At 55.0% G+C, this 14,248-nt stretch overlaps 1 protein-coding gene across 1 annotated transcript; it reads right to left on the bottom strand.

Annotated features, from left to right (window-relative positions):
- Positions 1-2,522: 2,522 nt before the first annotated feature.
- Foxl3 (forkhead box L3) lies at positions 2,523-3,793 on the bottom strand. The gene is made up of 3 exons (XM_077802277.1): positions 3,687-3,793; positions 3,145-3,313; positions 2,523-2,927 (listed from the first exon to the last, which is right to left on the bottom strand). The coding sequence occupies exons 1-3, from the start codon at positions 3,791-3,793 to the stop codon at positions 2,523-2,525; spliced, it is 681 nt and encodes a 226-aa protein (XP_077658403.1).
- Positions 3,794-14,248: the final 10,455 nt, after the last annotated feature.

Below are 14,248 nucleotides of genomic sequence, written 5' to 3' on the forward strand. Positions count from 1 at the left end.
TGGTGATCCATAACACGCGTGTGGCAGACATCTGCTCGGGGGTAATGTGGTGGTAATGTACATATCGATGATCAATCTGCGGATTTGCAAGAGAGGCATAAAGTATTTAATTATAATTGCATTGGGCCAGGCTGCGTGGTGGCAGCGACATTTGAATAGGTCACAGCCAGCCCTCACCCCTGTTATGTTGTCGGTATTAAATGCCATTCACTCTAGAGGCTGGGAACACTTCTGAAGTCGTAGGATATCACACACTGGCAAATTGAAAATGTCCCTTCGCTTTTAAAAACATGATTGATATTCTTTGCAAAACAAATGCTACACTTCAGAGTACACAGATTTTGACTGGTGTGGCCCATTTGCCTCATTTGGCTACCAAGTTGGCATTTGTCCATGTGTGCAGAGAAGATGGGCCACTAAGAACTCTCACTCAGAGGGCCACTAAGAACTCTCACTCAGAGGCTGAGGCCTCCAAAGACAACCTGTCCTTCTTAGGGCAAAGGGCTTTGCCTTTTTAAATCAGGCTTTACTAACTAGAATGAAATGCAGGAATAATACAAGATCCCAAAAGATAAAATGCAAATTTTATTTGCTCAGTAGGTTACAGAAAAATATATCTTCAGATACTCTCTATGCCATACACTATGTATAGTACCATCTGTGCCTTATCACCATCTAAATTATATCTAGTATAATTTAAATCAATTCTTTTAGCACATCCAACAAAGGGATATAAATAACAGGAATGCAGACAGACACAGGACACATACCAGCAACACACATGCGCACGTGGCCCTTCTGACAACCCAGACCAGACAGTGCAGAGGAAGGGGCCAGCAGGGGGCTTCATGCCTGTGCTGCAGTTCCCACCCAGCTCCCAGGGCCTGGGAGATGCCCGGAGGTGGCGTGTCCTGGCTAAGGTCATCCTGGCAGGCTGGGGAGCCTCATGTGTAAGCCAGCAGAGGTCTGGGAATAGCAGTAGCATTTGCAGAGGAGAGGCCTCATTCTCAGGTCTTGTTTCTGCTTTCAGGAAAGGGCATTTGAGGCTGGCTCCCTCTCTTCCTGCTGGGCTGAGGGTGGCTCCTGGGCTCAGGCTGCCATTGGCAGGGCCTGGTGACCAAAGGAGCCGGCATCTCACTAGTTTTCAATGTAGAGTAGGAGCCCGGGCCGTTCACAACATCTGTCAGGAACACTTTCCCCTCTTCCCCAAACAAAGGCGCACACAGTCTCTATTTACAGGGAGGTGTGCAAAGGAGTACTTGGAATTAACAAAATGTCAGGCCTCTGGACAGAAACACAGCCAGGTCCAGGCAGGCCTCACACGTGGCTCGGGTCTGCCTCAGCAGCCTGCCTGCCTTCATTACTCAGAGCCCATTTTTAAGAGAGTCCCGATAATACAAGACTATAATTCCCAATCCAGACAGCCAGCCTCTTTGGGTGTGTTTTTTTGCCGTTCACAAAATTAGCCAATCATTGTCACCTAGCGAATCCGATTAGGTGTAATCCATACTAATGTTCAAATTAAGTCACAGAAAGCAATTAACTCTGCGAAAATGGGCTGGTGAAAAATGATAAGGTTGGTCAAATAGTTTCACTGTGCATAATTGTGTTTTTAAAACTGCTTGTCTCTACACAGTAATTAAATCATTTACATTTCAAATGGAGTGTGCCCAGCTCGGATGCTTGGCTCTGCACCTCCGTGTTCGGGGCTCTACCAACAGTTTGCTGTCCAGGCCTGCATTTCTGGGAAGCCAGCTGGTGCCAGAGCAGGAGTGGACGCCTGCTCAGAAGAACTGGCTTTGCCCAGTGCCCTCCCAAATTTGGGCCCCTCCCACCCTTCCTTTCTTCTTTCCCATATTTGTATTTGTGCAAGGGGCATTTTAAACCATCATCAAAACATTGCTGACAACACAAGACACATCTGGTACTTCTGATCCTATTAGCCCAAACACAGGGCATCAGGAATGTGGGGTCATTATTGTTCACGGGGATCAGTAAATGTCTGTCTTCATCTTTTTTACCTTATTATTTTTTAACCTACAGGGAGGTGTTAGCCAACTTCACTGACTGCTTGCTGAGCACACACCAGCTCTGGAACACCGCTGTCCACGAGTCTTTCTCACCTCACCAGGAATGAACTGCTATGTGGCTCCAGGGAATGTTCCCTGCATTCTTCCCGTGGAACTGAAATCTGAAAAATCCACAAGCAAACTCCAAAGTCAAACTGGACCCAAGAGGGTTGTTCCTGCTGAGGAACTTTTCTCGGAATGGATAAAGTCACTTCACAGTAAGCAGCTCTCCTAAGGCGGTCTTCCGCCTTTGCCTCCAACCCAGGAACTCAGGGTCCGACTCGGGAGAAAGTTCAAAGTTCGTGGCAATACGCAATCAGGGGGCTTCATGGCTCAAGGTGGGGCTGAGACCTGCTTCCTGGGGAGAAACTAACCCCAGACCCCAGGCTAATTCTGTAGTGGCCACCAGGAAGCAACCTCAGTCTCATCTTTCACTGCCTCGGAAGTGGAGGTTCATTTGCTGGGGCTCCAACGGGGGAAGCTCCCCTCCTGCACGAGACATGGAGCCCTGAGCCCTGGAAAAGGGTCTGGAGAGGACAGGATGTAGTCGATGCTGAACTTGATGTCTCTGTGGCCCTCTTTTCCCAGGGCGGCAGGGCGGGCTGGGGCCAGGGCCTCGTGGCCCAGGGCAGGCGCTCCGTCTGGGGCCGGAGACCCGCGAGCGGCGAGTTCAGATGGACCCAGGGACCCCTCAGCGGCCTCAGTGCGTAGTGCCCTAGGGCCCTCTCGCTTGGGGCCGCGTCGCCGGCGCCGGCGGCGGAAGTTGCCGTTCTCGAAGAGGTCCAGCAGCGACTCGCAGCCGCCTGCAAACGTCCAGTAGTTGCCCTTTCCCTTCTCATGGCCCTCGGTCCTCGGCACCTGCGCAGAGCCAGGGTCAGTGCGCTCGACGGACCTGCAAGGCGCCGCTGGCCCTTCGGGGTAGCCTTGCTTGCCCGCAGGCTGGGGCCCCCTACCTCTGAGCAGGAGCTTCCCAACAGCTCCAGTCACCAAGGGATGACAGGCCTGAGTGTCGCCATGGCTGGGCACACAGGGGTCACTCGGGGGTCTTTCGCGACGGGGATGGGGTAGGGCTCACCTTGACGAAGCAGCTGTTGAGCGACAGGTTGTGGCGGATGGAGTTCTGCCAGGCACGCTGGTTGGCGCGGTAGTAAGGGAACTTGCGCATGATGAAGTCATAGATGCCCGACAGGGTCACCCTGCCCGCGGGGCTCTGCTGGATGGCCATGGCGATCAGCGCGATGTAGCTGCGGACAGGGCGTCAGGCAAGCGGGCACCGGGCAGGGCAGCCTTCCCGCCCGGTGGGCGAGGCCGACTGCTCCGCCTCCCCAGGCAGCCAGCGCGGGGTTGGAGGGGGAAAGGGAAGCACTGTCCTGGCTAGAGACCCCGTGCACACAGCTCTGGCTTCCACCCAGACCCTGGGACCTCTCCTGCACTCGGAGTCCCGCCAGGTGGGAGATCCAAGCTGCTTTCTCGGCTACCCCCCAAAGTGCTCGTGGTGCGTTCTCTCCCAGAGCCCGCCCCAGGGAAGAAAGCCCCTCTCTCCCTCCATCCCGGTCAGTCTCCGGCTTCGGAGCCCCTGGCTGTCCCCAGAGCCCCGCCACCGGCCTCCTCAGGCACCTGTACGCGGGCCGCGTGAGCCGCTTTTCCTCGTCTGAGCTGCCGGCGGGGTAGTCGTCGGCGTCGTAGTTGAAGCAATTGTAGGGGTACTGCGAGCTGTCAAACATCGTGGCGCTCTCCACGCCCGGGGCCGCCGCCGCCGCCGCCGCTGCTGCCGCCTCCTCCGCGCCGCCCACCGGCCCCCCAGCTCTGCACTGGGTCCTCCCGGGCCGGGCACGGGCCAGCAGCGTCTGCACGGAAGCGACTGGGAGTCTGGGCTTCTGGGGACCCCCGCGCACGCCCCCACCCGGTTCTCTGGCGTCCAATCCCGGTGCGGGGGAGGCCCCAGTCACAGGCAGAGCGGGAAGCGGAGCCGGGCTGTCTAGGAGACCCTCTGACCCGCCGAGGGAGGAGGGAGAGAGAGGGCGTGTTGGGTGGTCCGATGCACTGGGCGCCCACCCGCCTTCACTCCCCAACCGCCACGGTTTGGAGGCTCAACCGGGATAGTGCCCCGGAGCTGGAGTTGGGGACTCTCAGGCTGCGCTGCTGGGTAGCTTGTGCAGTGGGTGCTCCCTAAGACTTGGAGGTCGTTCCAGTGGTCATGAACTCTCAGCAGAGCCCACAACCAGGAGCACGACCACAGAAAGCTGGGCAGATGCCCCCTTGGCTGCCCATAGTGGGGGTCCAGGGCTGATGTGTGGGGCTCATTGAGTATCCCTGGCTTGGGCACTGCATTAGGGAGAGCATGGGTGGAGATAAAGGGTCCAGTGTCTCTTCCAGAGCAGGATGCCCTTGCATCACTGTCCACCCCTGCCAGAAGTGGCCTTCTCCAGGGGCCCTCCTTACTTGGGGCCCACAGTCTGGGGAGGTGGGCCTTTCGTTTGAAGAACCTCCCTTGAGCTGGTGCTTCTAGCTCCAAAGCTCTGATTCCAGAGTGCATAGGTGATTGCAGAAGATACAAACCCAGGAGGAAAGAAGTAGGACATTAGGGGTCTTCATAGTGGGCAGGCTTCCCAATAATCTGCAGAAGTCTGACTGAGAGCCTCCTTCAGAGCAGCACCTTGAGCTCTGAAACACCCATGCTCCTTCCAGCTAACCACTCCAGGAGCAGCCAGTGCCTCTGTCACCCTGGCTCCCAGCAGCTGGAGGTCCTGCTTGTAGAAGCCCAGGTACACCAGGGCTCCTAACCACTGGGGTGGACATGCAGTTGTCACTGGGGTAAGCAGCTATCTGGCTTCTGCTCAGTTCTAAGTCACAGTCAACAATTAATGGTATTGTCCTCTCCATTAGATGTCAAAATTTAGATGTCAGAATTTGGGAATATAAAATTGAACAGCCCTGCTCAAAAACAGTTTGGTAAGTTTCTTTAAAAACTAAACATGCAGCCAGGCGTGCCCATGCACACTTGTAATCCAGGACTTGGGATGCTGAAGTAAGAGGATCACAAGTTCAGAGCCATTTTATGCAGTTTAGCAAGATCCTGTCTCAAAATAAAAAAAAATAAAAAGGGCTAGAGGTGTAGCTCAGTGGTCAAGAGCCCCTGGATTCAATCCTTACCACTGCAAAATCGAGGAAGCAAACAATAGCTCCTACCCAAAAAAGTCCTAAATATGCAACTATAGGACCTGCTGGTTGTACTCCTGGATCCTCAACCCAGAGGGCTCCCAGGTCAAGGTCACACAGAAACCTGCACACCAATGCTCAGAGAAGTTTTACTTGCATTATCCCCAAACAAGAAATAAAGCAGATATTCTTTTTTTTTTATTTTTTAAATTGATTTTTAAAAAATAAATGACAGTGAAATGCATTACAATTTGATGTTCTTTTTTAAAAAAAAAAATATATATATATATATATATATATATTTTAGCTGTTGCTGGATCTTTATTTATTTATATGCAGTGCTGAGAATTGAGCCCAGGGCCTCACACATGTTAGGCAAGCACTCTACCACTGAGCCACAACCCCAGCCCGAGGCAGATGTTCTTAAACAGATGAATGGTTAGGTGAACAGTGGCACATCCATACCATGGGATAAGACTCAGCAATAAAAAAGAAGGAAATATCCATTTGCTCATCCACTAGGTGTATCTCCACAGATCAACCTCAAAGGGTTTCACACTTTACAATTCCACTTGTTCAACATGCAGGAACCCAGGTAGAAGCTGACATGACCTGGCTTCACCCCACAGTGCCTCCTCTCCAGCACGGGCTCACACAGGGGGAAGGGGAGAATGCAGACTGACCCAAAGGGAGGAGTGTAAGGTCATATGGTGAGGAGGGCAGGTGGCATGGGTGGTGCTGTGCAGCTGTCCTTGAAGAGATGGTGATGCTGTGCAGCTGTGTGTGGAATATCAGAGGCTATTGAGGACCTCTGATCTCTGCTGAAGGCTGTCACCGTCCTTCAACTGCTGGGACACCCAGGGTGGGCTGCAGAAGCACAGATTCTCCTGAGCCCACCAAGGCAGTGGCTGCTGGGCAAGGAGCCATATATGGGGAAGGTAGGCATGTCTCAGAGAGGCCCAGCACCTGCTTCCTTGCAGTGGGCCACCCCAAGGGCAGGAAGAAGCAGTTGGACTCAGCCTGTCAGTGGATTGCTCAGAGTGGATAAGGTCAAGTATGCCCAGTAGTGTGTGTGTGTGTGTGTGGGGGGGGGCACCAGGGAGCTCACACACAGCCATGCCCCCTCCCCGACTCCCCACCCCAGGGATGCTCAAGGGATATGGGTTCGGGGGGTGGAAGGAGGCTGGTCAGGCTGGGGGAACAGAATTGTCCCATCCCCTCTGTCCCCTGAATCCAGAGGAAAGGGCAAAGGGGCAGGGATGGGGCAGCTGCCTGGGGAGGGGCTGGAAGAGCCCCTGCCTGGAGGGAGGAGTTGGTGCTGAGTCAAACAGTGGAGGCAGCTGCCCAGGAGGGAGGGGGAGAAGGAGGCTCACTCCCACCCCCCAGGACCCCACCTAAGAAACCCCGGACCAGAGTCTGCTCCGAGTTGGAGGAGCAGGGAACAGCCAGCCCCACGAGTGGCTAGTGATGTCATCAAGTGTCCAGTAAAAGTCGCAGCCCTCTGCTACCTGCAAGGCCATGGAGAGGAGGAAGTAGTGGGTGACGGGACGCTGTCCGAGGAAGACCTGGCAAGGTGGCTTCTCTCTGCACAGAGCGCCCAGAGAGCAGCCCAGGGTGGAGTCTGACACTAACGCCCCCTGGTGGCGAGGACTGTGCAGTGGGGGCGGTTAGTGGCCGGATGGAGCCTCAGTTCCATGTTGGTACCCCGGCACAAAAAGCCTGTTTGCAGCCCCAAATTCACAAGACACTTAAGGGAATAAAACAAACGCGTTGTTAAGAGAGTTCCAGCAGAGCCGGATGCATGCAGGAGATAAGCATGGAGTCACCCACAGGTAACTGAAAGTCACCGTGAGTGGTGCACAGCAGAGAAGCTACCTGCTCCCGCAGAGAGGAAAAGAACAAATGTCCCCAAGTAAAACTGTGACAGAGGAAATGGCCTCGGGCTCCTTGAGTGAGTGAATGTGAGGATCGGTCACTAGGACTCCCCAGACCTAAAGGCAAGACTGAAAGGGGGGGGGGACACAGGGAGTGTGCTGGGGACAGGTTGGGAGAGGGACAGGTCCAGCAGGAGGGGAGCAGCAGAGAACAGGGTGAGGAAAGCTTGATGGCTAGAAATTTCTAGAACCAATGAAAGGCACCACCTATGTAGCAAGCTCAGAGAAGGAGTCCCTTCATCCACCCCACCCCCAGACAAAACCAAACTCAAAAGGAGTCAGACCTGAGTGTGAACCTTCAAACTATAAAGCTTCTAGAATGATCATTGGCTAGGCAAACGTATCTTTGATTTGGCAGCAAAAAATATGATACATACAAGAAAAAATGGCTGGACTGCATGTCAAACCGGTCAGAGCTCCTTGTCCCTGAGGAATTAAAAGGTGAACACAGGCCAGGAGGTTATTTGCAAAGCAAACCACCCAAACTTGAAGATGGCCCTTCACCCAAGAAAAATACAGATGGCAAATAAGCACTTGGAAAATACATCCAACACCATTAGGCAGGAGGGAAACGTAAACTAAAATAACAAGATACTGCACACGTTTATTAGAATGGCCAAACACACACACACACACACACACACACACACACACACACACCCCACACACCAGGCAGTTTTATGTGTCCATCTGGCCGACCAGGGACCAGATATCTGATCAAACACTACTCTGAGTGTGTCTGTGAGAGAGTCCTCTGACAAGACCAACATTTGAAGGAGTGGACTTTGAGCAAAGCAGACAGCTATACAGTGGGTGGGCCTCACCCAAGCAGTTGAAGGCCAGACCCGGGGATGGGGGTGGGGGTAGTGAGGTCCCCAAGGAAAAAAAAGAGACTCTGCTGGCAGAGCAGTTGCAGTTCTTCCCACTGGCAGACCCATCAGTTTTGCTGAGTCTCCACACTTAGTGGATCAGTTCCTTAAATTCTCTCCCCCAATTTCTGCACACGTGTGTACACACACACACACACACACACACACACATTCTGTCTGTCTGGAGAACTTAACCACCTGTCAGGTGCCGGGGTGATAGGAAGCAGCCTGGACTCTCATTCTTTAGGGTGAGGGTGCAGTTTCTTCATGTCACATAGGCATTCGCACCTGGCCAGCCACCACTTCTAGGTGTTTGCGTGTCAAAGGCAAGCCTGTGTTTGTGTGGAGAGTCTTCCTGTGAGCTTATATGCTTTGGTGACTTTATTTGTTGTTACTAAATCCTACAAAGAACCCACAGGTTCTGGGAATAGATGAGCCGCCGTGGGCCCATCCTGTGGAGTACTACTCAGCAGTGAATAGGAAACCCTGCCACTCCTTATTGTCCCAAACTCATGTTGCTGAGTAAAAGAAGCTGGACTCAAAATTCCCATCATGTGGTGCTGTGGGAGGCAAAGCCATAGAACACAAACCTCCTGTGGCTGCAGGGCTGGAGTGGGGGGTTGGGAATTGAATGGCTGAGCACCGGTCAGAGCTCACTGTCCCTGAGCAGCATGGATATCAGCATCCACGTTGTCTTATCTGAGAACCTGGAGACCTTGGAGAAGAGTTGCTGTGTCACACCATTAGGCCAGACCCCACTGAAGACAAAATCAGGAAGCTGGTCCACCCCGGTGCTGAACACAGCGGCTCAGGATGCACAGCACACACACAGGGCCAGGGAGGAGCAGAGGTGCCAAGTGCCAGGACTCCCAGAATCCACAGCAAAACGGAGACGCTTAGACACCAGGTGAGCCTGAGCGGGAGAGGATGAAGCCACGCCCACCTCCACATACCTGTCGGGGGCAGAAGAGCTGGTGGGGGGCAGCTATGGGACTGACTGGGGACCACAGGCTGCCCTGGCGTTTCCAACTAGAAACAAGGCTGCAGCCCACCCCCCACCCCCACCCCCACCCCCTCCCCTGCAGTCATTGTTCCTCCAGCACCACATGCAAGGTACCTTGGGGCCATCTGCTCTAAACCTGCCCAGTCCCCAGAGGCCCGTTTTGGAGGAGGTAAACTGTTGACAAAATTAATCAACATGATTCAGAAGGAAAATGGACCGTGGGGAAGAACCAGAGCAGGGTCAGAGCTCCAGGGTGCTGTGCACATGTGTGAGAACCTCAGTAGGTGAGTCACAGGAGGCTTCGTTGTGAGAGGACACATGAATAAAGACCTGGAAGGGGGTGGAGTGAGTGTGTGCACACCTGGAGGTGCAAACGTGTGCACATCCACAGTCCACGAGGAAAGAGCCGTGGGCTGAGGTGCTGAGGTGAGCACGTCCACTAGAGGGCATGGGCTGGCCACACCTCCTGGCACCTGTCCTCTGTCTCTTGGCAAAGCTGGGAGGGGAGGAGACGGCTGGGCAGGCAGCAAACGTGTGTCCCCAGCAAGGTTCTGGCTGAGCTCACTCTACATGATGCTCAAAAGCTTTTTGAAAATTCACATCTGCCCAGAGGCTGGGAGAAGATGATCCCACGTGCCAACATGCTCTGGGTGTGCGTGGACACTTGCTCCTGACTTTGCTCTGGGTGGGACTTGTCAGGTTGGTGTGGTAACTTAGGACAAAGTAGCCCCCGAGGGAAAGAAACATGTATTAGGCACTGACAGAAACGCCTGTCCATCAGCGGGATCTCCACACTAATGCCTGTCAATCAGCAGGACCCCTGGCCAATCCTGGAGTTCAGCCAACTCCCCTGACCAACTCCAATGGGACAAGGGACTCTGAAAACACCTTTTCCTGTCCCAAGCCCTTCCCTTCCTGCCTAAGCCCCATAAAATCCCGGTCTGATGGAGCTCCCACGCGGTTTCTCCTCAGACCCTTCTCCTGTCCACTCTGCCGGTCTGATGGAGTTCCGCTTGGGAGTGAGTCTCAGATAAAGTCTCGTTCCGAGGCCTTTTTAAATCTGCCTCCTTTGGTGGCTGCCCGCCTTGCCTGATCTTACAGGATTGGGTTCAGGTGTCTCTGCACGCAGGTTTGGGTGTTGCGAGTGTGGGTTCGGATGTCTCCATGGATCGTGGTGTCTATGGCTGACATCTTTCCTGGTGAGTTCAGAGTCAGGCATTCATCCTAATTCCTCCCCTGCCTCCGTGGGGACAGGAACTGTCCATGATCAGGCACTGTGAGGTCAATCCTGGGGTTTCCGCAGGCTCCGGCCACTCACCTAGGTATTGCAAACCCTGTATGGCTCAGCTACTGTCTGCACCAGGTGTCCACAGGGGACTGTCATGCACTTCAGGAATTGAAGTATGGGTGACCTGCCCCAGCAGAGCGACCGGAAATCATGGTGCAAGAGTTGGGGGTGGGTGGGGCCATGACCACCAGCTTGGGGGTCTGGGGAGGCAGAGAGTGGCAGTGATCCTGTGTCCCCTGTGGCTTCAACTGGGAAGCTAGGAAACTCTGCTCCTGCGGAGACTCCTGACAGCCCATGGATTGGACAAACTGCTCTCTGGGGTCAGTCATAGAACAGGGGACTGTCTGCTTTTTGTTCTAGGATCAGTAAAGAGGCATCACAAGCCTAAGAGGGGAGATGACCCCTGGTCCCACCTGACAGAACTTGCAGGAGTGTTCGGAGCATCCCAAGGTCTCTCCCCTCTGCTAGAGAGAGGGAGGAGGGGTGAGGGACTTCCTGGAGGATGTGAGCAGCCACATGCCCGGTGCCCCAGTGCTGTCCTCCTGCTGCCCACCAGGGGCTGCCTGAGGCCCCAACTCACTGAGAAGTGGGCCAAGGAGTGGGTGGCTTCAATTTCACGTGTCCCATGCTTCTCAGGCAGAGAGGCCCATGGATGCTTGGGAGGGAGGACAGAAGCGACCCAGGACTGTGGTTGTCTGGGAACACCACAGGGAGGGCAGGTCCCAGCTGTGAGAAGGCAGAGACTTGGGAGCGGGCTGCACCCTGGAGCAGGGGTGTCTCCTGAGAGGTGCCCACGAGGGGAAGGTGCCATCTCCCAGGTCCCGGGTGCTGGTGGCTGACAAAGGCTTGCTCAGGCCCAGCCTCCCCATTCTGGCTGCGACTTGGCCAGGCGGGAATGGGAGCCCTGCAGGCCACCGGAGGGAATGTCCTCCTAGGCCCAGGTGGAGCTTGGCCTTCATCCTGGGTGTCACAGTCTGGCTGGTTGAGGCTTGGACACAGGCAGTGGCTCAGGGAGTGGAGGAGTCGGGCTGCTGCGTGTTCCTGCAGGTAGGTGTCCCTGGTCATCAGATCGTCTGATGACCCCAGTCTCACCCCACTCAGAGCATGCTGTCCATGTCCCCGCCTACTGTGGCCCCATGTGCTCTGTCATCCCAACCCACTGGGGCTGACTCTCCATGGGTGGCCCCCTTATTGCTGTGTATTGTCCCCCATTGGGCTTCTTGCTGGGATGGCACCCTGCAGACAGAGACGTTGTCCCTGTCCCATTGCTATCACCAATGACAAGACTCTACACGGCAGGTGACTGGCAGTGATTAGAGCTGATAAATAGAACCACGGCTGTAGGCCCAGCCAGACACCAGAGGCATGCGGGCCTGGTGCAGTGGCCCTGCCTTGGGGACCTTTGCATTCACACACTCATGGCTGTGGCTGGGGGTCTGTCCATGCTCAGGGTGGGGTTGGCTGCTGTCGTCCAGGATGCTATAGGACTCTCTCAAGCCAGAATTCTGCCTGGAGATGCCCATAGGGATCTCCCCACCTGGGGATGACCATGGGGACCTTGTACTTCCTGGACATCTGGCTTCAATTTCACCAGTAGTTAGATGTTTCTCTGCATCAGCTGGGCCCACCACGATCTATTAATTCCTGTCTATGTCACTTTCTCTTCCAAAGGTCACTGAGTTTTTTTATCTGATGCACAGCATCTCCTATGAGTGAAACCAGGCTTCACTGTGGGTGGAGACAGGTGTTTCCCATCCTAAGACTTCACAGAAAGCTTACAAGCAAAGCCGACTGTGACCTGGAAAAGAGACGGAATGCCATTGTGTTCGGACAGTGTCAGCTGGCTGCAGGGGGCTGGAGTTATGGCCTGCATGCCCCCCGGTGTTCCTGGGACTAGTACCCACCCAGGAACATAAGCACCTCCAACACCAGCAGAGAGGTTGCAGGGGGTGTGGAACTGAGCCAGTCAATGATGGGGCTCCAGGATGAGAACATGTGGGCTCCCCAGACTGCAAGGGCTCAGGCCAAGCTGGTGCCTCTGTGCCTCACTGGGGCCCAGGAATCTGTGCAGAGACAGAAGGTGAGCCTGAGGATCAGGAGGCACCAGGCCCACAGGGTTGCCCTTCAGCATATTCCCAGGGGACCTACGGCTGTACGGGCTATATACGCTGTATGGGCTACAGCCTGCAGGCTGGGGATGCCACAAAGCAGAGTGGTGCGTGTGTAATGGAGCTTCCAGTCCACTAGGGCAGCAGATGCTGTCTGAGGAATCTCAAGATTATAGGCATGTAATTACAGATGCACTCAAGATGAAGCTGAGAGCTGAGTGTGAGGGAGTGCACAGCCGGGTGGGAGTGGCCCAGCCTAGGAAGTTTGAGGGGCGCTTTGAATGGGAATAAACAAGGTGAAGAGGTGGTGCAGGGTAGACAGCTCCCAGCCGTGCAAAGGCCCTGTGGTGCCAGGGAGGTGGTGGCTTCGAAGGCTTCCAGAGGTTAGCTTCCACTGCCCTCCAGATGTATTCCAACTCCTTGTTCGTGTCGAGGGAGAGTGTCTGCAAGTCTTCATTGCTGGGTTGTGTTCAGAACATCTTGGCACTCACTAAGCATTGTGCCTTTGAGAACACATTTATTCACAGGCATTGAGGGGGTCAGGACTGTTCTAGGTCCTGTGGGATAATGCAGGGTCTGGCCAGGGCTTTAGGCCTGGTGGTGAGAGGCTGGTGGGTACCTGAAGCCCTGGACAAGGGGAGGACTAGGCTGGAGGGCCCTGGCTGGGTAGCAGCCAGTGCCTGCTGAGGTCAGCTCTTGCTTGTCTCCAGCCCTCCTCTAGATGGTGCTGGGGAACAGGTGGGAGAGGGGCCTTCGACCTGGCCTCCCATGGCCTTGGGAGACACCTGGTGGGGACCCTGGGCAGGCAGGGTGTAATGGATGTTTTTTGAGGAGGCTGGCTGACCCCAGCCCCTTGATAACCTCTTGGGGTTGCCCTGACCTGGCCCAGCCTGGGGACAGTCCCGCCTGGTCCCATCTCCTACATAACCTACCCTACACCTTTCCAGGCCTCTCCAGGGCTCCATTCTCATTCCCCAGCTAGCTTCAGGGCAGGAACAGCTGCCTCTTAGAGGGGGCACCTTGCAGGAAGTGGCTCTTGTCCCACAGGGATCCCCACATGGGTGCAGGGACCCAGGGCTGGAGACATTCTGCCCACCAGAGACCCCGAGTGCTGTCTCAACACTGTCAGCTGTGGGCTGGGGATGTAGCTCAGTGGGTAGAGTGCTTGCCTTGCATGCACAGGGCGCTGGGTTCAATCCCCAGCACCAACACTGGTCAGCTGGGTGGTGGACTGTCACTGACACCTGGGTTGGACAGGTGGACAAATTTAGATAGAAGCCAGCACCTTCCTGGTTGGCCTTATCCAGCTTTATCTGGCTGGGTACAGAAACCTGTCCTCCTGGCTTGGGAGCCAGGCCATACCTCTGTCCCTAAGTCCCAGTAAAGGATGCTTTTGTACAGCTGGGGTCTGTCTACCTGCTCTCTGGCCTCAGGCACCTTCCTTCTTTGGAGGCCGGTTCTCACCAGGATGAGGCTTTTCTGAAATGGAGGCCTTGGAGTTCTGCTCTGCTGTGGTCCAGCCTGGGTCAGTCTCCCCATTTCCCCTCTCTCCACCTGGACAGCAAAGGGTCCCCCCCTATCTCTTCTTTTCATCTCCCTGGGAATCTCCTGAAGGCAGCACTTGGGAGAGGTTCCGTAGGAACTGGGTGGGCATGGGCAAGGTATGGAGGGTGTGTCTGTTCAAGGTGGATGGAAGTGAGGCTCCACCTGTCTGGGGAAATGAGACCCTGAGGGGAGCCCAGGAGCCTCAGCAAGGGACCAAGGAGCAGTGAAGGATTGCATAGGGGGTAGGGGATGCTGAGATCTGGGCTCTTTAGC

Source organism: Urocitellus parryii, chromosome 9, assembly GCF_045843805.1.
Source record: "Urocitellus parryii isolate mUroPar1 chromosome 9, mUroPar1.hap1, whole genome shotgun sequence".
NCBI classification, from domain to species: domain Eukaryota; kingdom Metazoa; phylum Chordata; class Mammalia; order Rodentia; family Sciuridae; genus Urocitellus; species Urocitellus parryii.

What these genes read in the sequence shown, in the direction of transcription:
- Foxl3 (XM_077802277.1), bottom strand. Translation starts at nt 3,793, where the DNA reads ATGTTTGACAGCTCGCAGTACCCCTACAATTGCTTCAACTACGACGCC. An exon ending in CTCACGCGGCCCGCGTACAG is followed by an intron (nt 3,314 to 3,686) that starts GTGCCTGAGGAG and finishes CCCTGTCCGCAG; the next exon opens with CTACATCGCGCTGATCGCCA. An exon ending in TCAACAGCTGCTTCGTCAAG is followed by an intron (nt 2,928 to 3,144) that starts GTGAGCCCTACC and finishes GGCTCTGCGCAG; the next exon opens with GTGCCGAGGACCGAGGGCCA.